Source organism: Callospermophilus lateralis, chromosome 1, assembly GCF_048772815.1.
Source record: "Callospermophilus lateralis isolate mCalLat2 chromosome 1, mCalLat2.hap1, whole genome shotgun sequence".
NCBI lineage: Eukaryota > Metazoa > Chordata > Mammalia > Rodentia > Sciuridae > Callospermophilus > Callospermophilus lateralis.
In genome coordinates, this window is record NC_135305.1 from 15416061 (window position 1) to 15440939 (window position 24879).

Sequence of the window (24879 nt, forward strand, 5' to 3'; positions counted from 1 at the left end):
GATTGCGCGCGGACTCCCTGTGGCTCTTCCCGGCTCGCTCGCTGCTCGCTCGCGCTCGGCCGCGCCGCCCCTCCTCCGCCGCGCTCCCCGCCTCCGCCTCCTCCCGGGCAACTTTTGCCGGAGCCCCCACACACAGCCATGCTGAGCTGAGCTCCGGCCGGGCCCTGGCCGCGCTGCCCGCCCCGCTCCCGCCCTCCGCGGACCCGCTCGGGCGCCGCGGCCGCCCGGCCCTCGGCCTCGGCGTCCGCCCGCCCGCCCGCCCGGCCGAGCCCCCGCGCAGGGCCCGGGCCGCGGCGGCGGCGGCGGCGGCGGCGCGCCCGCCCGGCCCCCTCCCCCGGCGCCGGCCAAGTGAGGCGGTGATGCGGGCGCTGGCGGCCTCGGCTGCGCCGAGAGCGGAGACACAGGCTCAAGATGGCAGATTCCGACTGAGGCTGGGGGGGCCGAGCTCGCGCGCCGCTTTCCCTTCTCCGTGGCCATGAATCGCGGACACCCCGGCCCCGATGGCCCCCGTGTACGAAGGTAAGGGGCGCCGGTCCCGCCGACCCCGCTCGCCCGCCGCCGCCGGCCCGGCCCCCGCAGCTTTGTTCTGCCCGCGGCCCCTCGCCGGCAGCCCCCGGCCGCAGCCCCCTCGGCGGGGCTGGAGAGGGCTCCCCGACCCTCCCCGCGCCCCCTTCCCGGCCAGAACGCGGCCGGGATCCGGCGTTCGCAGGATCTTATTTCCAGGGTGGAGAAAGAGGCTGGGGGGGCGGCGGCAGGGGGTGTGTGCCCGGGTGGGCTACTGCCCTAAGAAAAGAAATGGGGTGGGGGCGCCGGGGGAGACGGACCTCTGACCGTTCTTTTCATTTATTTGTGATAAATGAAGGTGATGCGGTTTAGCTCCCCCCCCCCCCCGCCCAGAACGTTACCTTTAGGATTACCCCCTTTCTACTTCTCTGCCCTCGCTGCTCCCCTTTCCATTCCTCTCCACTCCCACCCCACACTCCTTTATTCTTCGCGAGCCTCCGATTTTGGGGGGCTGTGGGATCGGATCGTTTGGGGCCAGGCGGTGAGAGGGGGGAAGAGATGAAAGTCCATTTCAGACCCAGGCAGAACAATGAAATAGGGTAAAATCTCCCCGCATTAGCGTGGGGAAGGGAGAATGTAGTTTGGGCTTTCAAGTCGGGGGCGCGGTGGGCAAAGACGTTTCTCTGGATCGGTCTTGAGAAATCTGTATTGTGCACCTTCTTCACCTGGCATTGGGTGATTTTTTTTTTTTTCTGATTTGACTGTCTTCAGGAAGAAAGAAAAGAAGGTAAGACAGAGCCACTACATTTGCTTTGCACACTCTTTCGTTTCTCTTCAGTCAGTTCCTGCAGCTTCCAGCCAAAAATCAAACCCGAATCAACTAAGTTTTTACACTTCGGTGTGTTTTTGTGTGCTTGTAGTACGAGGGATTTTCAACCAAAGTGTGTCTGATTTTTCAGTCACTTCATCGTGAAAATGTTTCTCCCATGAAATCATTGAAATAGCAGCCTTTACATACTTTTAGCGAGGGTCCATCTGGCTTTCTTTCGGTTTTGTTCAGATATTCTCTGGATGAAATCGCAAACGAGAGGGGAGAGGGTTTGCATGGAATGGAGAGGAGGAGCAAGAAGAGATTGTAATCCTATAAATCCAGGAACAGTTGTGGTGAGTAGACAGGGATCACATTAATAGTTTTATCTCTGTTAGGAGAGGCTGATTTGGGGAAAAAAAAAAAACTTATCTGAAAAGAAAATCTGTTATTAGTTCTAGGGCTCCAAATGAATTAGGTTTCTGGATGGAATAAAGTTACCAGTCAGGCCTTGGATAACGAGGCTGTAAATAACCTATCGACTGTAAATATTTTTTTTTTTCAGACTCTCTTAGAAACAAAGGGGCTGTTTAGAAGGCAACAGAGAGATGTTATTCCAGGGGCTTTCCTCTTTGATTCTGAAGAACACAAGGTCCATTTAACCATTCGACAAAACAAAACCAAATTTCTGATCACTCCACCACACAGAATAAAACATGCCGGTGGATTTGTGAACGCCTATAAGAGCCCATGTCGGGCAGTCATTGTTCATCTGTGTCTAGCGGAGGGGGCTGCAGTCAAAGCTCCCACTGTCTAGAGTGTTAAAATGAAACAGTTTTCTCTTTATTAAGTACCTCTTTGAGACTCCCTCTGCTGGACACTCGGGGTGAGAATTAGAGAAGGAACTTGGCATTGAATTCAAAACTATAGTAGAGGACTGCTTTCTCTGTTACAGGGGGCTGAGTACGTGGGTTGAGATGTATTTTGTCAACTTTGTACAAAGCCATCTTAGGAACTACCCTGTTCTCTTCTCTTCATTCTAAAGCCGAATGGAATGTAGGCCATCCCCCGTGGGCTAAGACTTGGAGCTCCTGTTCTTATGAATCCTTCTTTCAATGTATCACACCAGATAAAGGATTGTAGGTGTGTGAGGTGCTATGGCTTTAGAATAATCATGGATCTCTAAGGTCTCAGCTCACAGTTTTGCCAATCTTCCTTCCCCTTCCCAGGTGACTTACCTGGTGACCCCTTTCAACCCTGTGTTTCCATCAATCTCGTATGTGTAGTCTTTTATTGTTCCTGTATTTTGTGGCATTTTCTCTGTGCCTCTTTATAATTTTTTGAGTAGTCTTCCTCTTTACCTGCTCTTGAGCTCCAAACTGAGATCTGGTCTTTCTGAAAGAGACTATTGGTCATGCTTTAAAGCAGATCGATGACCTCCACAGTTGAGAATTATGCTGCTGGGACCTCCATTTACTCGTTGTGACGGGTGCTTCCAAGACTCCAGTGACCTCCTTTTTCCCTCTTGGTGACATCTGCTGGATTCAGTGAACTTGATTTTTACCATATCCTAATCGGTGTTTGTCTGTGTATGTATGTCTTAAATGAGTGGTGTTTTTCATGTGGAATTTTCCAAGAAGAGGGATTTCTAATGGGTTTTGAGCTCTTAAAAATTGAATATGATTCTTCTCAGGAAAAGTATAATGACACATGAGGCCTTTCAGCTGGAATTGCTTAAATGGAATGCAACTGTACCCAGTTAGAATGCTGGGTGAAGGCCGTAATGCATTAGTAAAGCGTTCGAAACTGCCAGAGATTTAGACGGGAGTACTGTTTTTGAAACAAGGCGTGTTTGATAATACAAATTAATGGGCAACAAAGTATAATCAGTTTTCCCGGACTTGCTTTAAGGATAGGTTTATAAACGGCACATTAGCTTTCAGAGGCTTGGTACTGATCAAGTTAAACTTCTTTTTAAAAAAGTTTATTTTCTTTAGAAGGTTAAACATTTGCCTTGTGATTGTATTTACTCCATTAACTTGCTTAGCAAGGCCTTTTCAATATGAGTGCAAAGGCCAACCACAAAGGTCTATATTGCTGTGGGTCCTGAATTAGAGGAACCTAAATTCCAAGTTCATTATGTCTGACTGTACCTGAGATGTGATGTGTTGATTAGTGGGGGCTTATATCAAGGAACACTTTGCAGAGTTCCAGAAACTGTCCTGCTGAAACTCATCATCAGATGGACCCAAAAGCACCTGTCTACTAAGATGCCTACCAAGAAGGGAGATTCTGAATCATCTTCCCTTAAAAAAAATTTGGTGACACAGGTTCTAAAATATCTCTTCCTGTGTTTATGTTTTATATTTTTAAAATGAGTAAGTATAAATATTGTTTTTCTACTCATCACATTTGAGTAGTGAATCTAAGCTCAGTAATTTTATCCTTGTTTCTGGACACTGTAGTATGAGACTAGAAACAGAAAAATCTAGAGTCTGAATCGAGCCATATGACTTTGGGCATGTTTCTTAACTTCTTGGAGCTTTTTTTTTTTTTAAGCCTTATTGGATTGTGTGAAGACTCCATTAGAAACTAGTGTTTAGTAACGTCCCTGGCTGTAGTAGGCATTTTCTCAGTATGTATTAAATCCCTCTATCTTCTGAGCTGCTTATGGCATGACCACTCCAGGGAAAGAATAACCCACAAATAGTTTAGAAAACCAATAATAGCAACATTTCAATTATTAATCTCCTGCTATTCCTTTTGCAGTTTGGGCACCAGCAACAATAAACCCCCTAGAGCCACAGAAGAAAGAACCTTTTTTTTTACCCCTCTGTGACCTTTCCAGAGCCTTTATTCCCATTGAGCTTCTGCTGGTTTCAGGTGGAGAATTTCTCTTCTATAGTGGCACTTTCTGTGCTACTTTAAAAATGTACAAATACTAGGACAGAGTTTCAGGGGCTATAACTGTGCCTCTGGCAAAGTATCCCCAAGTGTGAAAGGTGACCTTTGCCCTTAGCCAGGATACATTTCTGAAGAAGGCAGCAGGCTTCAAGGAGGTCCAGAGGTGGCTCCTAGGGACCTCTTTCGAGGGGAGGATCCTACCCAGTCATGGTCCAGGGTCTGCTCCATCATGCATTAGACATCACTTTTGTACCAAAGAAAACTTGGTGCTTTATGTAAGTTACAGCTGCTCATATTCTTCATATTTTATGTTTTATATTCCTTCGTTTCTCTTCCTTCCTCCCATAGAGACCAATCTTGGGGAGCCACCTTTGAGGTTTGCATGGAACAAAGTAGTGATGATCAAGAGGGTAGGATATGTGAGCATTTTTTTATTGTTCTCTGAACATGTAATTTTCCAGCGCTCTCTGGTAGTCTTGTGATGACGATTTGAGCACTTGGGGTTGCCATCAAAGACGGGATTCAGAATCATACCAGCAGACTTTATGTAACCCCGATAGAGTGTGAACTTGAAAGGCCCAAACTTGTCATAGTTCCATTTCATATGGGGGAGGGATTTATAAAATTGAAAACCTGGATTATAAGATCTTTATTTTTCCTCTAAAAGAACCTGACATACTTGGAGTTGGTGATGTTAATTATGACTTAGGCTGTGCTTTGTGCTGGGCGCTTTCTGTACCCTCTACCCACACGAACTCCCTGTTCTCCTGTTCTGCAGACCAGGACACATCCTTAATGCATTCACTCAGCAAGCATTTACTCAGGGTCTGCTATGTACTGGACCCCTGACAGGTTCTTAGTCTGGAGAAATGACAAAGACTTGGCCCCCACCCTCGAGGATTATAGGAGAATAGGAAGTAAAGCCAAATAGTTAAACTTGGACCACTGTGGGGGTCTGGGGGTCTGGCCCCATATGCAGTCTTTTTTCTTTCTTTTTCTAGTGGTAGTTCTTACATGCTTATGTTTTCTTTCTTTTTTTCCATGCTTATGTTTTCTTAAGGTATAAAGGGAATTCCCTATTTCCCTATTTTTCTCTTGACATATTTTCTTTATGTGGACTAAAAAATAAATAAATAAATAAATAACGTATATAGGAGTGTCACATATACTCACAGATTTTCTTAGAAATGTCTTAGATGTTGCCATCTCTCATTTGCAGTCTTCCTCTTTCATTACTTGAATTGTGTATCTTTGTCAATGCAAACACATTTCTCATGCACATACCACTGGGACATTTTGTTGTTGCTGTTGTTGTTGTTGTTTTGCATTTAGAGTCACAGGCTCTGTTGTGGGTGGGCTCTGGCACCCACACGTGGCTGTTGGAAGATTGATGCCTGCTTTGCTGTCCTGCTGAGCTCTTGTATTCCAGGTTGCTCTGCGGTGGTACTTGGTGGGGTCGTCCATCAGGTGGTCATGCAGCAACATTCAGTGCCACTTCCCAAGAGCAGATCATCCTGGGAGTTATGAAAAAAGAAAAGCCTGGCTCTGTCCTCAGGAATATAGAGCCCAGAGCAGGAGCAGACCTCCAGAGAGATGTCATTCACGCTCTGCCTTCAGGAAGGTGAATGTCTGTGACTTGAAATCTTCAGTTCATTAAAACTTTTTTTTCCAAGAAAGGGCACCAAGAACTCCCTCAGTGACCAATACCAGTATTCTATTAACCTGATTGTCAAGACATTCCTGGGCCAGGCAGAAATGGCTCCTGCTGTCATTCAAACTTGTTTTCTTTTCCTCGGTTCTTTTCTTCAAAACCTTTCATGTACTTGAGGATAAGAACTGGGTCTCTTTAGCTTTTTTCTCACAGAGCCTGTTTTATGTTCCTGAGAGCATCTACTTTCTTTCTGAACTCTAGCTTCTCATTAAAAAAAAATGGTGATCAAATCTGAATGTAGTTCCTTCATAATGTTCTTATTAGTACAGCATATGCAAGGAAAATGACTGCAGGGTTCTTGCATCTTTGGGAACCCCTGGAGGGCAAGAACCATGTCTGATTCATCTTTGTATCCCCCACAATAGCTGTATAGTTCCTTAAACCTAGTAGGCACTTCGTAAATATTTGTTGAATTGACTGTGCATTTTAATATCTCTAAGTAATGACTTACTTCAGAACAACCCTGGGTGGTGGCTCCTATCAAGCCTGCACTCATCTCTTTCTCTCATGCTTGTGTCTGACGTCCTCACCCTCACCTCAACAAGGCCACCACTTCTGCTTGATTCTGGAGCACTTTGAATTTCTCCTCTCTGCTTTTAACTCTAGAATCTTTCTTAATTATTTCCTGTGGATCTGACCAACAGAATGCAGAGGACATAAAGTATAAAAAACTTGCACTGCACTTGAATGAAGAAAAGAGAGCACAAAGAAGAATCTTGATGATTCAGTGTAATGTCAGTTCACCCAGGTTTGGGAAGGACGGTTTGTCAAATTCTTTATGGATTCTGAGTCAGCAAGAGCCATACCTGTTTTACCAGGTCCTCTAAGTTGGTCAGCTCGATGTCATGAGAGTGGTTGCCAGGCAAACTTTCAGAGGGGATTCCTCCCTCTCTTTGGTGTAAAGCCAATGGGAAAAGCAAAAGAAATAATGGGCAATCTCATTGCAACTGGGTATTTTCTGATGGGGGACTTTGCCATTAGAAAGCCAGCTAGGAAAAAAGTTGCAAAGAAAAAAAATTCCAAAAAACAAGCGCACGCGCGCACACACACACACACACACACACACACACAGGCTCTTTAAAGCTACAAAACAATTTTGTGGTTTTATAGCCACTTATTTCTGAACATGGCATTGAACTGATTTGTAGTGATTTTTTCCTGTTTTTAACAATTCTTGCCTAACCACTTTTGCCCTAGTAGGTTCTGATTAATTAAATGCCACCATGTAAGCAGAATTAAGATTGATTGACTCTTCTGCATGTGCTAATGCTGCAGACTTTATAAAACCTTTGTCACAAAAGAATGCAGTCTAATATATGAGCGAACAAGGGCATTCCCCCCCAGGTGGTTCTGTCCATCTGCAGTGAAATATCTCTGTGGAAATTTCTATAACATTAGATGGAAAAGCATTTTTGGTTCACACAGTTACAGATTGCATCCTGATGAAAAAACGTTTGAGGCTATTTACCATTTTCCTCCATACCAATGTTTCCTTGTTGATTCAACCTATGAATTGTTAGTTAAATATGAAGTGACTTTTCCAATTATTATAATAAAAGCAATCCATCATGCTAGTTCTATATACAATTTGTAGCTTCAGAGCATTCAAGAAGCACATTTTAATGGTATTTGTACCTACAGTCCTGTTAGAAGTCACATAAGCCAGACGTGGTGGGTACACGCTTATAATTCCAGTGGCTCAGTAAGCTGAGGCAGGATGATCATGAGTTCAAAGCCAGCCTCAATAACTTAGTGAGGCTTCAATTCAATTAGTGAAACTCTACCTCAAACATAAACAAATAAAAACAGCTGGGTATGTGGCTCAGTGGTTAAGTGCCCCTGGGTTCAATCCTTGGTACCCTACTCCCCTAGAAAATCATATATTAAGATTTGGAGAATATTGGCTTATTGTTGGTTGTGAAAATGGGGGGGGGGTAGGGGTTTTTATTTTTTTTCTTCTAATAAAGAATTTATAGGGCTCTGACAAAAACCAGAATATAAATTCTTGAAACTGTATAGAAAGGGGCAGTTCTAGTTCCCAAATTCTGTGTAACTGCATCCACCCCTCTGAATGCATGCTGCTAGCAGGAACTTCAGATAGAAAGTGAATTTCAGGGGTGCTTGTGCCAAGGAGAAGTAGGGAGAAAGTGTGCAAGAGAATGCCCATGTGCCATCAGCGCCAGCCCCTGAGCCTCTTCCATCTGTGGCCCACCACAGTGTGATCACTGTTACTCATTAAGTATGACCTGCACCATCAGGAAAAGATTAATCGATGTTCATTATGTTCTGCTAACTGAGACTATAATGTATTACAGAAATGAAAATGGTTAAAATAGAGAAACTCTCTCCTTTGATTTACCCAGGACTTACTCCAAAAGGGATTTAAGGCTGCTTCAAGGGTTAAGTTCCTGGTAGAGGGGCAAGTTAATTTATGCAGATCAATTTTGTGGATCAGCTTATTTCCAAGGAAGTCGGATAAATGAGGTATTTCTTTCTATAAAGAGACAACAGAAACAGTCCAAGCTCTTGTGCCGGCTTAACAAGGTGAATAAGCAGAGCGCATAATGGAATTCATTTGCAAAGTAATTTTTGCTTGGCTTGAGTGGTAAGCACAAAATAGACCAGCAGATGAGAATGGTAAGTGTTTGGGATCAGTTGTTGAAAGGTTTAAAAGGGGTTCTAATTCAAGAGACATTTTATGGTGTGGAGAAGGGGACCGATATAATCAAAATGATACTTGAACAAGGTAATTTTTACCAGGCTGGATATAATCGGAGGAAGGAGAGAGCTGGAGGTGAGCCCTGTGGGGGGCTGGGTAGTATAGCGGGAGGTATGAGCCCCGTGGAGATGGGGCCGCCCTCAGGGTCGCCCAGGAGAACGTGCAGATAGCTCTGGTCAGCATGCCTGGCCCAGGGGTTCAATAATTATTTGTTCCTTTTTGTTTTCGTCCCTGAACCTTATGGCGGAGATCTAGGGTGGGGAAGGCTTGCTGGTGCTGGCGATACCATGGTATTGTTCTCTTCTTCTAAGAGTCTCTTCTTTCTGTAGGCTCCTCACATTGCCCAGGATCTTCTTGAGTCATAGTATATACCTGGCAAGGTCTTCATGAAGTAGTGTTCAGCTTTTGACACAAGAGGACACTGAGGTCCAGAGCAGTGAAGAGCCTCTCTGATACTGGACAGGGAGTCTGCGCGTGGGGAACACAGATCCAGGCTCGTCCACCCGCTGCCCTGGGCAGTGTGCACGAAAGCCCTAGAACACCCCAGAATGCTCCACATCTCCAAGTGGAGCTCCGATGTCATGTTCCTAGGAGGCTACAGAGCCACTTACCTCTGTCCCCAGACTGTGAAAGAGTTAGTTACTGAGTTTCGGTCCTCTGGGACCACTTGCAGTCTGCAGTGCTGCCTGGGGCCTATTCTGGAGGGAATCTTTCCTTCTTTCCCAAGGAGAGAAAAGCCACAGTGCCCTCAGCTCCTGTGTTTACAGTCTTCTGTTAGGAAGTTGTTCCTTGTTTCCCTGAGAAGTTCACAGCTTGTCACCATGAGCTACTTATTAACAACAACAACAGAAACTCACAGGAGAGGAACCAGTACAGTCATGATGAGTTTCACAGAATCTCAAAGCACTTCTAAGTCATTAAGCAGCTTTTTAAAAAATATTTATTTTTTAGTTGTAGGTGAACACAGTATCTTTATTTCATTTTTATGTAGTGCGTCACTGTGCTAGGCGAGCGCTCTACCTCTGAGCCACAGCCCCAGCCCTTTTTAAAAGATTACTGATTCCCCAAGGTCTGATATAGAGTCTTTCTTTCCCTTCACTGTGACCACAGCTTGAGACCTGCCATTGCTTTCAGCCATGTCATTCTGATCCCATGTGGGATCCTGGGTGTGCATTTTTGCCTGGTGCTGCTCCAGACCTGCCTTAGAAGCATGGCAGTTCTTCCAAGCAGCCTTTGAAAGTATCTGAACACAGATTTTTACACTCATAAGAGCTTGACATTTGTGGTCCTGGGACCAGAGCACAGCACTGGGCACAGCCTACCACTGACCCTTCCTGGTTTGTGTGTCCAAGCTGCTACCCCTCCCCCTCCTCTTGGACCTAGGGGTGACTCTGGGATGCCTGTCAAACCTGTGTGTATGCCCACAGGCCCTGGGAAGGGACCTGGAAGCTGGCATGGCCCTTGTGGAAGGGAATCCCCACAGCCCCAGGGTCTGGAAGAGAGCGGCTGCTCACCTGTAAGTGGTTACACACCTTGACTCTGGGGACTCCTGAGCCCTGGGGAGGGTATGGCAGGGACCCTGTGTTCTGCCTAAGAGTAGTGCTGATAAGGGGATACCTTGCTTCAAACACTTGGGCAACAGACACTCGAAATGTTTCCTGTTTGTCGAAGCGATGCCTGGCTGTTGCTTCACTCAGCTGGGCTCCCTCCCTTCCCTCCTCACCCTGGGTTTTCTACACAGTGCTGCTTGCTTTGTGAAGCTTAAGTAATGAAATGGGCCACTTTCCTGTTGCAGCTAAGGGAGCATGTTCATAGTGAACCTGGTCAGTCTGGCTGCTGTTGTGTGAGCTCTGGCCCTTGGCATACATGGCGCCCCTCCATCCTTGATGGCGTCTCTTCTCTGCTTCTACCTGCTTATGATCTGCCCACCAAGCCAGACCCTTTCCCTCATTCCTTGTTCTTTTGAGTGGGGGCACCTTCAGGGCCGTATGTGCCTTGTCATGCTGGTAGGACTGGGGCTTTCAGTGGATGTGGGCATGTTGAGAAATGGTTCTCCCGCCTCAACCACTCAGGATGGCTTCTTAAGACACGGGGACCCACCCCCAGAGTTTCTAACTCGTGAGGTCTGTAGTAGGGCCCAATAGTTTGCATTTCCGGTTGAGAATCGTTATTTTGGAGGAATGAAAATTCAGTAAATACTTAAAATCAGATGATGGTTGTTTTGATGAAAGCTTTCCTGGACATGAGTGCGATGCCGACATGGCGTGTTTGCAGCTCTGCAGCCTTTTGTAGCCGGGCTTCCTGAAGTTTGCAGATCCAGCCCAGCCTCCTCCTCCTCTGCCTTCCCAACTTCTCCTGGGCAGGACAGGTCAGTAAGTGCAGGAGCTACTTTCTCTTGGTCGTCTAGAGCCAGCCAGTCTGTTTGGCCCTGGGGCCCAGAACAGAATGGGAGTTATTCTCACAGTAGCATATTATTATTAACCAGCGTTTAACAGCTCTGTGATTTTCTCTGTTTACAGAAGAGAAAATTGAGGCTTAGGGATATTAAATAACGTATCCAAGGTCTCCTAACCAGTAATTGGTAGAGCCAGGGCTTGAATTCGAGTCCACCTGACGCCAGAGTCCACTCTTGTCTTGACAGGCAGGCTGCCCTGCTTCTCCCAGTGAGCCAGAGTGATCTGCATGACATACGAGGGGCCCAGCATGAAGGGGCTGGGATCCTCCCTAGAGAAGAGGCGTCTAAACTGGAGACCGTCAGTGCTAGAGTGTTTGTGTCCCCATAGGAATGTCCCAATGCCCTGGCCCTGCTCGGATGAGGCGGATGAGGTAGTAAGGGCAGAGCATGCAGTTAGTGCCTGTCGTGTGGGAGGAAGGTGGGGTGGAGGAGCACGCCCAGAGCCCTCTTTGAGCAGCAAAACAGATTCCAAATCTGAGAATAATCTCACTGAGACCTCTAGGGGAAAATACTCTGAAAAGATGATCCTAACAGCAAATCGAATCCAGCACTTTCAGTTGCCAGTTCTACAGCGTGGCGTGTTTGAGTTCCTTGCATCTCTACAGTGGTGCCACAAGGTAGACTCCACTGTCATGTGGTCCGTGGATGCAGGGGAGGTTCAGGCAGCTCACACGTGCAGAGCAGGGTCCCCCCCCCCCCCCGCAGCAGGCGATTTGGATCCTGCAGTTACCCTTCACCCACCCACCGCGATGGCCACCTTTTAGACAGTCTTTCCAGTTCCTCCCAGCTCAGGAAGTGGGGTTTGTAAACATGTTGGCTTCTCTCCAAATATAAATGGCTTTTGTTTCCATCAAAATCTGGAAACGTGTTTTAAAATTTGAGACACTGATTTCTGTTGCTTTTCTTGGAAGAGGTGTTGGGCATAGACTAGTCGGGCCTGAAAGAGGAATAGCAAAGGGGCTAGGTGCACCCAGTGTTAAGCCATACCACTTCAATTTTAGCACAGAATTTGACAGATCCATCCACAGGGCAGAACAGGTGAGCCCAAGGTAAGGCTCTGTTGTCTGAGAGCCTTTAACAGATGATGGAGGAGGAGCATGAAGCAGTGGGGATAAGAAGGCTGGTAAGACAGATGAAACGGGACAAGATGTTAGCATCTTGAAAAATGTCCCCCGGTATCATCATCTCACATCGTCACGCCACCATAAATCCTGCATGGTTAAAATGGGAGATGCCACAGGGATCTGCTGAGCTCGACCAGTGTGCTGGCCTGCTGTGGGTGCTGTGGACAGCAATGAACTGAAGAGTAAAACTGCCCCAAAGCAGCTTGCACTGTAGTAGATAAAGGTGAATGATCCACTTTTTAAAAAAAGCTGGAAGGAAATAGAAGTGGATTTTTATTAAAACCTCTGGAGGAGTTGAAATTTCCTAAGATCAGAATCTGTAGGTGAAATCACAGAGAAAAATATCATTAGTTTTGTCATTGTAAACATACCCAATGTTAAGGTTATTTCTGGTTTTACCATCATGAATTATTCCTCAGGTTCTCCTATGTAACATTAAGTTTCGACTGAATTTTAGGATAGGTTCTCCAAAATAGATTTCCTAGGTAAGAGATTCATTAGGTTTTAGATACATGCTGTGAGATCCATTTCTTCCTCAAAGTACTTTTATTTTAAATAAGTCAAACCACCTTGAGAAAGACTTAAGTTAACCACAGAGTTTCTTGCTGCTCTTAAGCCTGGACCCTGTTCTCGTTCCTGGGGTGGCATGCCAGTTACAGGCTTTAAGTGCCACCTTTGTGTGTCATTGACTCCCTACATTCTGTCCTTACCTAGGATTCTTTTTTGAGCTCTAGAGTCACAAAGCCAACAATCTACTTGACATCTCTTTAGATGTCTCATAGGCATCTCAACCTTTTAATATCCAAAAAAAAAAAAAAAAAAAAAAAAAAATGCCCAGAAGTATACTCTGGCTCCAAAGTCTTTAGTTCCACAGACAGCAGCTTCTTCTACAGCAAAAACTTGGGGTTGTCCTTGACTTTGTTTTACTACACATTTAATCTTTCACCTAATTTTTTTGATTTTTGCTTCCTAAGCACAGCCATTCTCGTTATTTGCCATGGTTGTGCTCTATAAAGTCACGGGGACACTGCATCAGTGAATACTGAACCTTCGAGGGGCGGTACAGGGTCAAGTGTCTGGAATCCTCTGGTCATATTTTCATCACCTGATCAACACATGATGTCACTAACGTTGGAGTCGTGATGTCATATGTTGGTGGGCATTGTGTGTTGGCCTAACATCACGTGTGCTGGTGTGGTGATGATGTTTTACGTGTGTTTCTGTTTGAAGACAACCCTATTTTAATAAATGTTGTTGCCTCATTAACATTGAGCTCATGGCCGCAGCCCTGTAACTCATGCCTGGATGAGCGTATCTAACACATGTATTTTCTCATAAGGCCTGCTGTCACGAGTGAGCTATGCTGTTAACATAGACCAAACACGTTGATGTCTTTCCACGGTGTTAGAATTTATTGAATAACAATAAATCTGCCAGCTATATCACTTTTATGAGTTGCAGTTTACCATGTACTTGTGAGTCCCTTGTATGTGCCAGGCAAATCTGAGGTTCTTGTATTCTAATTTGAATTACTAATATCTGTAACATTGAAGTCCCATATCACACCTTACACACATCTCTGTGTGTGTGTTTGTGTTACATAAAGGTTAGGAAAGGGTTAAGGTGGCCAGGAGGGTTCAGGAGACTATACCCAGAGCAAGGCAGAGAGCAGATACAAATGCAAGAGTCATTGCAAGTGGTCAGATAAGATTAAGAACCAGCCAGAGAATGTTTCAGGGTGCACCACTGTCGGAGCACAGAACTTCCTGAAGGCCAGGGTCTGCATGGTGTGCACTTTTGAAGTGAGCCAGGTCAAGCAGGGAAATCCAGCTGAGCTGAAGCCTGGGGACCTCGTGACATTTACTGGATGGTCTGATGACAGGTCAGTGTGTGCTGCCCCAGCAGTCTCAGTGTTCCTCCTGTAATGGGTGAGAAGGTGGCTTCATTCTGTGATCTGGTGTGTTTGATAAGCTCATGGACCTGATTTTTCTGATAAAGGATTGATAACCCCATGCCTCCACGTGCTTCTGATTTAATTCAGTAGATTCACAGGTTGTCATTTTTATTAGCATAATTAATTTGTTATCAGTTTGTGTCTTATGATTATGCCTTGTGGATGGTGGATGTTTACTTATAGTAACAAAGGGTGGCACTGATACAGAAAATGAAGTAACTCACGGCAAACTACTGCTTTACAAGATGGAGTCACTCAGGCTTAGGCACAGCCTGGAAGCTGCTGTTCTGTTCATCACAGAGTCACTCAGAACAGGGCATGACCTGCTCTCCACACACACCACAGCCTTCTGTGTTTAGCTTTAAGCACTTCAGTACTGTGCTGGGGACCATCTGAAATGGCAAAATCACCAGACCAAAAAAAACCAACAAAAAACCAAACACAGAAACACCTGGCTCAGTGGCGCATATCTGTAGTCCTAGCTACTCAGGAGGCTGAGGCAGGAGGATCGAAAGTTCAAGGATAGATAGCCTCAGCAACTTTGAAAGACCATGTTTCAAAATAAAAACATGACAGGGCTATGGTTGCAGCTCAGTGGTAGAGCACAACTGGGTTCAATCTCCAGTATTGAAAAAGCAAAATGGAAAACATAGAAGTGCAAAAAATATGACACTGAATACACTGCCTGAAGGACACTTGTTCGTAATATAGGAGCTGAAACAGGAAGGCAGAGCATGACTTTGTTGGGCCCCAGATGGCTGTGCACATCGGGCCGAGCATCGTCATCACTGTGCTGTGCACAGGCTGGAATGATTCAGAGCGCCTAAGTGCTGATTTGGGGTTGCAAACAAATTTCAGTGGTAGATGAATTCACAAATGCACACTCGGTGGATAATACAGACAGACTGTGTATCACAGACCTGTTCATTTCTCTCCACTCTGTCCCTGGTCCAGAGTTAGCAAATGTTCCCTGTAGAGGTCCAGATGGTGTGCATCTTAGGCATTGCAGGCTGCATGGTCTGGGTCACTACTGCCCAGCTCTACACGTCCATAGACAATGTGTAAATGGGCAGCCAGGCTGTATTCTAGTAAAACTTGGCTTATGGAAACAGACTTTGGTCTGCATCAAGCACCCAGGCTGTAGTGTGGACCCTCGTTAGCCCCCCACAGTGTCTCATCTGCACGGTTTCCTGACTTGGCTCCCCACGCCCATTCTGGAGCCATTCCAGCTGATTTCCCATAGCGATACTAAGTGTAAATGAGATCTTATCACTTTCCCACTTTGGATGTCCAACTTCTTCCACCCACTGCCAAGAAGATCCTAAATCCTGAACCACACGGGTCAAGCACATTCCCTGCTTATTTCTCTAGTCTCTTGACGCCAGTCTTCCCCTTTCAGTGCCGCATCCTGGCCTCTTTCAGTTCAGTGACAGTCCCCGGTGCTTCCTGCTCCAGTGCCCTTGCGTATGTAGTTTTCCTGCCTGGGGTGCCTGGCCAACTCCTGCTCGTTCTGCAATCAGACCTGAAATGTCACTTCTTCCGGGAGACCTTCCCTGACCCTCTGGTGTGAATCAGATGATCCTTTCTGACCTCAGAGTACTCTGTTCTTTTCCTTCATAACACTTAAAGTTTTCAGGTGCCCATTGACTTGGGTATATATTTGTTTTCCACCTGGCTCATCTGTTGGCCCACAGGCTCCGCCAAGAAGAGAGAAATGTGTTCGTGGCTGTCTCTGTCTATGGCAGTGCTGTCACATTTGCTGTAGATATTTCCTAAAACTTGCTAAGTAGGTGAATGATCATACAGCATAGTTTTTGTTCAGATAGATTTTTATGTGGCGCTGCACTGGAGAAACTGTCACCCTCCAGAGTGTATGGTATATCTTCTAAAATTGACAGTGAAGATTCAAAACAAAAGTCAACCTGATAAGTGAGTTTGTAAATGGCTGTGGAGGTGTGTCTTCATTGTCACAGGGTGATTCTGAGACAGTTGCCCTGCCAGCAGCTATGTCCAGCTGAAGTTTTCTCCCTGAGGCCTGAGGGCTCTTTTACTTGTTGTGAACCTCCCTTTTCTCCTAGAGCTCTGGGAACTTCACTGCCGTGCTCTACATGGGGAGGTGGGTGCAGTGTACTCGAGGCCTTTCAGCACCCCGTTTATGGGCCACCTTTGCTTTCATTTCTTCTCTCTGACCATCACCCTGGACTTCTTGGACCTCGGTTGGTAGCAGTTCAATTTCTATAGCTAACCACCATCTGGTGGGGGAAAAACAACCTTTGGTTTGTCAGAGAATCGTCTAAGCAGTAATGTTCCAACTTGGAGATTGTTCTAAGTCATTCCAAGAATCCTTGTCATTGACAGACAGGTCACCAGAATATTCTAGGAAGATGACACAGTATTTCTTACATGGGCTTTTGTAGCTTACTGGAAAATTTAAAGACTTATTTAACTTTTTTGATTTATTTATTATAGAAACACTATTTATGCATTATAGAAAACTAAAAAATAAAGATAAGCAAACACATCACACCCATCATGCCCCAGGCCGGGGTGCACATTCCCTCACACTTTTTCCTCTTTCCATATCTCCACTGGTAAGCCTTTTGGGTCTTTTTAGAAAAAGCATGGATAAATACAAAATGATATATTACTGTTTTGTATTCTGGGTTTTTTTCCATGAATAATTTCCAATATTGTATTTCAGTGATGTTCATCTCATTTATGCTTTGTTCATATTCAGATTTTCATAATGGGCCCTCAAACATCCTTTGAAATAAAAAATCTGTATCCAGCCAAGGAGCCTCGCCTGTGTCTGGTCATAACTTCCTCATTTCTTGGTCCAACACAGTCTCCTATTGAAGAAAGGGACCGATTGCCAGGGGATGAGTGGGGTGACTCCTTTGGGGCTGGAGCTTGACTCTCCACTCCCTGGTGCCCTGTGTCTGAGGCGGGCTGGGTTCAAGTCCATTGTTTTTGGCAGGAGTGCATCAGAGCTGGTTCTGGGCCCTTCGCTCTTTGCTGCTGGTGATGGCGTTTGACCCTGGCTGGGCTGCTCGTCAGGCGGTCACATCCCCTGAGACCAGAAAGCAGTCTTTTTGGAGCTCTGTGTGGCGTGACTTGGGCACACAGAGCATTGACTTAATGGTTTTAGTGCTAAATGATCATTGCTGTCAGAACCCCCTCTCTCACTAGCTTTGTGAAAGGTTTTTCTTCTTTTTCTCTGCAGTCCAGCGGGGCCGCCTCACCGGGGGCTGTCTGGCTACTCTGATGTGCAGTTCTGATGGAAAGGCAGATCTTTGGTGAAACTCTCCTTTAATTATTAATTTTCAAGCTAAGGAGTTGTTTAATAGCCTTTTCAAATAGTGTTTAATAACCTTTTCAAATTGGCCCCTTTTTTCAATAAGAGACTGTGGTGGAAAAAAAACTAAAAGGAAGTTACAGCCAGACACAGGCTGGGTCCTCCCCTGGATATGGATATTAATGCACCAGCCTCCGAGCACATTTGAGGGCCCATTATGAAAATATGAATATGAGCAAAGCATTAAATGAGAAGAACTTCACTGAAATACAACATTGGAAATTCTGTTATTTTTAATATTTATTTTTTTAGTTGTGGATGGACACAATATCTGTATTTATTTATTTTTATGTGGTGCTGAGGATTGAACCCAGTGCCTCATGTGTGCAAGACAGGTGTCTACCACTGAGCCACAACCCCAGCCCTGGAAATTCTTTTTTTTTTTCTTTCTTTCTTTCTTTTTACGTGGTGCTAAGGATCAAACTCAGGGCCTCACACGTGCTAAGGAAGTGCTCTACTGCTGAGCCACAACCCCAGCCCTCTGGAAATTCTTAATGGAAAAAAAACAAACAAACAGGTTAAAAAACAGTAATATATCACCCTGTTTTTTTAAAAAGTGTACCTTTTCAAGTAGTGAGCTTTTCCGGTTATCTTTTTTAAAAAATCATTATACATTTATGGATTTTTATGGATTTGGTATGTATTGTTGACCTTTTGTCACAACTACAGGCAGTGGGACTCCTTCAGTTAGGTCCTATGAACCTTCTTGAAAAGCTTTCCTGCTTCATGGCACAAAATGCCCCAGGCTCACATTATACTTGTCCTTGGAGAGGAAGGATGGGCCCTTGGTGCAGGGTGGTGGTCTTAGAGACCACGGTCTGGGCGAGGGGGAGGATCGCCACAGAGGTGACTCGCTTCCAGGGTGTTTCAGTGGACAGAGCGGGGAACCCAGGCCATTGGAAAGTTCAGGCTGAGTTTAGTTTAGTTTTAACACTCCTTGCTTGATTTTGGGTTGTTTTGTTGTGTTTTGACTTTCCTTAATTTTACCATTGCAATTCCATCTTTTGTGGAAAATATTTATTTCTTCTTTAACTTATAAACATAATATGATTTCAAAGCACTAATACTTATGAAAAATATGAAGCTACAGAGGAAAGTTTAACAGTTCATTGTACTTTTTGCTTTACCCTTAAATGAATCCCACAAGAGACATGTATTTAAAATATTGTGTTCTGAAGTCCATAGAAATAAATCCTTCTCAGAGTGACTTTGTCACCACTTTGACATATGCTTAGGTTTACATTATTCAGTTTCTTTCCAGTTTAAGAAAAGTTTTAATTGAGCCTTTTTTAAAGATAGGTAATACCTTTACATGACCAAAAGGTCCAAACTATTTAGATGTTGAGTGCACACGATAGGTATGTGGGAATTTGTTAAGTCATTCTCTCCACGTTTCTTTATGCTGGAAAGCTAAAGTGATCAAACTAAGACAACGTAGAGAGGTGTGCTGGTGCGGGCTTGCTTTCTTCACTTTGTTCCCTCGTGGGTGACCATTTTTATTAGCAGCTTGCTAAAATTTGAAGACTTTCATTTTATAGATTCAAGTGTTTCTGTGTGTGTGTGTGTGTGTGTGTTCTTATACAAAAGGTAACATAGCACATATATTGTTCTGTGCCTTCACTCTTTTCTCTTGATATATTCTGGAATTCTCTTCATATTAGTCCTTAGAAAATATCTTTAGTGTTTTTTTTTTTTTTTTTTTTATGGCTACAAGGTTCCCCATTTTGTTGACGTAACATGGTTTTTGGAACAACAACATGATCTTGGATTGTGTCCAACCCGCTGCTGTTTACAAACCAGGTGCAAGGGCAGACTTGTACACGTGTCACTTCAGACTTGTGCAGGTACATTTGTGGGATGGAACACGGGAAGTGGGATTGCATGGTCAAAGGATAAGTACATCTTTCATTTGAAAAGGATATTGACTAAATTCCCTCTGAGAGATTTGAACCATATTTTACTCATATAAGCATTATATGAAAGTACCTATTTTCCTAGGTCATTGCCCACACTATTTGTTGTCAAACATTCAGATTTTTGCTGGTAGGTAAGAATAGTATTCCATTATAGTTTCAATTTACATTTCTTTTATTATAGGTCAGGCTGAATGTCTTTTCATTTATTTAAATGCCATTTATGTATTTTCTATGTGAACTGTGTTTTGAACCTTAAGCATTTCCCCACTATGATGTTGTCTTTTTCTTCATTTCTAAGAGCTCTTTACATATTATTTTTATATGAATTGCAAAAAGAAATTTTCCAGTTTGTAATTATGTTTTGATTCACTTGTATTTTGCCCCTCAAAAATGTTTTAATCTTATGTAATCAAATTCATCTTTTTTGTTGTTGTTTGTTTTAATGACTTCTGTATTTTTAAGTCAGAGTTAGAGAGACTTTTCCTATCTCATGTTTTAAGTTCCTTTGGATACTTTTATAACTTAATTTTTTCCCCATTTATGTGTTGGTTGATTTGATTTTCTTATGAGGGTATGTTCTGAGGTCTGGGTATATCTTTATATTTTTTCTTGTCTCAACACCATTTGTTAAATATGTATTTTCCCTACACTATCATAATGTTTACTATATCATATACCAAGTTGCTGTAGGTTGGGAGATCTACTTCTAAACTCTGTCCCCTGGTTGGTCTGTTGTTAATTATTGAAGCTTATATCGTCTTTTTAATATCTGAAAGCACTAGTTCTTCCTCATTGCCCTTTCTCTTGAGAGTTTTCTGGGCTGTTCTCCAGGTTTGTTTTTCCATATAAACTTTAGAATCAACATGTCTGGATTCCAGAAAAAGACCTGTTGGTATTTCCCCTGGGATCACGTTAAATTTGTCGATTACTAGGGTCAATCAAATCTTGATAAGGCTGAGTCTTCCTGACATCATGCTTTTCATTCACATTTTATACACTTCAATAGTGTTTATAAATTTTCTGGGTAGGTTTGGTACCTTTCTTAAGTTAATTCTCATAAATGATGTCTTTTGTCATTATCTTCTAATGGTTGCTTGCATATAGGAAAGGGCTGATTTCCACGTGTTTTTGACAGCTTTTATTGAGGTATTCACACAGATCACCTATTTAAAGTATAAAATATATAAAGTATAAAGTTTTTAGGATGTGCACAGAATTTTGCAGACATTACTACTATATAATTTTACAACATTCTTATCAACCCCAAATGAAACCCCTGTACATCTGAACCCATTAATAGTCATTGCCATTTCCATCCTCCCCTACTGCCTGGAAACCACCAGTCTACTTTCCTATAAATGGAATCAGAATATGTGGTCTTTTGCAACTGGCTTCTTGAACTTGGCATAATGTTGGGGTTGCCCATGTCATAGCACCTGTCTGACTTTTGAGGATGGTCATCCCCATTAGTGTGACAGGGTCCCTCCCCATGTGTGGCTTTCCTTTGCTGATTTTCCTTTGTATCAGCTCTCTTTTGCCTCCCACTTGGGAGGCTTCTTGGGGCAAGGAGCTGCCTTTCAATTCTAAGTCCTCAGTGCCTACCATAGTGCTTGGCCAATATTTAGGATTCAATAAATTCTCTCTGAACCAATGACTGGATTTATTGTGTTTCTAAGCAACCTCTGCTTTTTAAAGTTAAAATGTGTTTTAGCACATATAAATTAATTTTTGTTTTTCTCTAGGCAAAACATAATTAAAGGGTGTCATCCCACCCTCCCCGGAAAGTCACGTGTTACATCTGACAGCCTGGTAAAAGCAATTTTGTATGATATATGGTTTGTGATAATCAACATTACTCTTTCTTATATTAAAATGAATGAGAGTTGCTGGCACATATGTCTAAGAGTCTCATTATCTTTTTGAGAGCATTTTTTTTTTAGCCCAATATTCTATTGAAACTGGGGACTACTTGGTAACATACATAAGAGGGAAGTGAGAAATAAGTGAAGATGTTGTTCTGGGGTTGGAAATAAGGAGTTCTGAATGAGCTTGATCAGCTTATATAGTTTAAGAAGCCCTAAGTTTAACAAGGGCTGAGTTCCAAATCTTTTGTGAGGTTCTTGTATGGACATAGGTCACAGTTAACGTTAGAAAACAGTGAGTTGGTTAAGATTTGGGTCGCAAGCTGGCCTTAGAGAGCACATGAGAGAGTTCAGCTGCTGTGGGGGGCAGGGGATGTTGGGGAGTCTGTGTACCACTCAGCTTGGCTGTGAACTTAAAACTGCTCTAAAAAATAAAGTCTAATAATTTTTTTTCCTAAAGAGAGAGAGAGAGAAAGAGAGAGAATTTTAATATTTATTTCTTAGTTTTTTCGGCGGACACAACATCTTTGTCTGTATGTGGTGCTGAGGATCGAACCCGGGCCGCACGCATGCCAGGTGAGCGTGCTACCGCTTGAGCCACATTCCCAGCCCATCTAATAATTTTTTTTTGAGGAGAGAACATAGCTGAAATATATTTTATAAGAAAAGGGAAATGATAAAATGTCAGAAAAATAATGTTAAAGAAGACAACATTTTTTTCTAATGTCAATGTTTGAAGAAAGATGTTTTAATCAGGTCAGATGGCTCATGTGTGTGTGTGTGTGTGTGTGTGTGTGTGAGAGAGAGAGAGAGAGAGAGTGTGTGTGTGTGTGTGTGTGTGTGTGTGTGTTTCACAAAGACTACTGGATACTGTACAAGGGTTTAGAGATAGACCATATTGGATTTTTATATTGCTTCAATATATGTGACTGCAAACATGATTATTGCCCTTACATTATTAGGCATGTTTGCATTGAGGGTAGGAAATAGAGGGAGGAGAGAATAAGAGGGAGAGAGGGTGATTTAATTGACAAATTGATCATTCATTCATTGGGTAAATGAGAGGTTGAAGTCTCTAAAATGTCTGGGTGTGAGAGATGGGGAAGGTAGAATATGGCAGAAGAATTGGCACTTCTTTAGTCAGCTTTTTCACTGCTGTGACTAAAAGACCTGACCAGAACAATTGTAGAAGAGGAAAAGTTTATTTGAGAGTCCATGGTTTCAGAGGTCTTAGTCCATAGACAGCTGGCTCCCTTCCTCGGGGCTCGAGGTGAGACTGAATGTCATGGTGGAGGAGTATGGCAGAGGGAAGCAGCTCACAGGATGACCAGCAGCGAGAGACTCCGCTTACCAGATACAAATATACACCCCAAAGGCACGCCCCCAAACGACTCCCCTCCTCCAGCCACACCCTGCCTGCCTTCAGTTACCACCCAGTGAAAGCCATCGGGGGATTAATTCGCTGATTGTGTTAAAGCTCTCATAACCCAACCATTTCTTCTCGGAACCTTTTTGCATTGTCTCACATGTGAGCTTTTGATGGACACCTCACATCCAAACCATAACAGGCACTTACTGTGAGAAAACATTTGTCTGAAAGGAACTGAGAATCGAGCTATATGAGATAGAAGCAGTATCTGAAGAGTAGTTGAATGAAAAGGTTAGCTGTGGGTTCAACTGGAACGAGGGTTTTGAAAGCCACGGGAAGCAGATCGCATCCAAGTGGAAGGGGAGCATCCTGATGAACTTCCCCTCAGTGGGTGGCCCTGATCCTAGAGTGACTCATGGTGAACACTTTGGGTGGGTGCAATGGCTGGTGGACACCTGTCCTTTATGGTTTCTCTGGGAGGGAGCTTCATACTTATGATGATGGTCATGGCTTCACTGAGGGGAAGAAAGGAAGGGAAAGTTGAGGTGGTGATTCCCTTTATTGGCTCAGGAGAGCTGTTTCTCTTGAGAGAGCACAGGATGGCAGAAAACGAATTGTTTTTTGTTTAATGGACTGTCATTAGATTATTTGGGATGCTTTTAGCTTCAAGGGACAGAAACCAAACTCACAGTGCTTGAACAAACAGAAAACTCACTTTCTCATTGGCAAGAAGTTCTGAGGTTGTCAACTCTGGGGTTTATTATAAAAACCAAGGTTCTTTTGTTGTTTGGTTTACCATCCAAGGCATGTCAGGAATACAGTCCCACGGTTTCAGATATTATATCCACACTCAATGGTGTCCAGGGGAAAAGGAGAGCATCTCTTTCCAGTTGGCTCTTTTTAAGAGCAAGAAAACCTTTGCTAGAAGATTCCTGCAGATCTCCCTTCTCAACTTTGGGGCCAGGGTGGTTTCACATGCCAGTGCCTGAGTGAGCCATGGACAAGGAGAGTGGGTTCAACCCCGGCTGAGTCACACTGATTAGAATGTGTGTCCCCTATGCCAGAAATAAGAGTATTGTCCCCAGGGTCAGCCGTCTCTCTGAACTGAAAGATCACCTGACATACATTGCTTTTGCAGTATTTATGGAGGTGTCCATGGTATCATTCATGTGCATCCCACATGCCGTGGTCAAAGAATCAGACTTGTCCATTGATCGTCAAGAAGCCAAGTCAGCTGTCTCCTCTTCAGTGTAGTAGAAGAATCGGGCGCCCTTCTGGTTGGGATTCTGCCACTCTCTCTCTTCATGCCATGTGGCAAAGAGCATTTCTTACTGAGTCCTCTATGGTTTATGTAAAGAACACGTGATGTCCCAGGGCATTGGCAGTTTGTTTGTTTTATAAGCCAATTGTTACTTAATTTTTAGAAACTTCTAGATGATTTTTTTTTCTTTGCCAGGCCTTGGATCAAACCTGGGCCTTATACCTGCTAGGCAGTGCTCTACTTGAGCTGCATCCCAGCCCTTTTAAGTGGCTTTTGTAAGAGGAACAGCTGTGGATTTGGTTAACATGCACCCTCTTGCGCTTGCACGCTCGGCGCCCTGTGCGTGTGTATCTGCACATGTCTCCGCTCCAGCTTGGCCTCCGTGGGCACCAGCTCTCCTGCTCTTCACACAGCCCTCTCCCCACTGGTGGTTTCAGTCCTGACATGAGAGACTGGGTCTCAAGTGGGCAGTTCTAGCTCTTTTCCTCATGGCCTCCCCAAAACAGTGTTGGCATGCCCCGTTCTGTTCTCTGCTGCCACAGAATGAAGCTGGAGTTGGGCAGCTCCCTGACTCAAAGCTAGATGACATTTATTGAGTGTCTACCATCAAGTCTCCTTCCATCCTAGGAGACTTGGATAAAATGATTAGCATTCCTGAAGACCACAGCATTCTTCAGACCTTCCAGGCATGGTCTGAAGTGAAAGGGCGAGGGCCTGACGGTCGATATCTAGGCTGACGGTTTAGCCATGTTTTAGCACCCCCCAAAACCTAAGGCAGTTGCTTGGGCAAAAATGGACTCCGAGGTAAACAGGACTCTCCTGAATTGGAGCAGAGAGCAGTCTGGGGCCTTCAGCTTCTCCTGATCCCTCTGTGTTTCCAGGTCTGGCTCCTGCGTGGCGCCTGCCTTTGAAGTCAGGTGGAAGCCAGCAGGCCCGG

General features: G+C 44.2%; 1 protein-coding gene across 2 annotated transcripts in view; it reads left to right on the forward strand.

Annotated features, from left to right (window-relative positions):
* Positions 1-334: 334 nt before the first annotated feature.
* The window catches only part of Hipk2 (homeodomain interacting protein kinase 2), a 190443-nt gene continuing 165898 nt past the window's right edge, over positions 335-24879 (forward strand). For both annotated transcript variants that reach the window (XM_076832715.2, XM_076832724.2), the window contains exon 1: positions 335-519. In XM_076832715.2, the coding sequence (XP_076688830.2) occupies positions 501-519 (19 nt within the window). In that variant the 5' untranslated portion in view covers positions 335-500. The remainder of the gene's footprint in view (positions 520-24879) is intronic.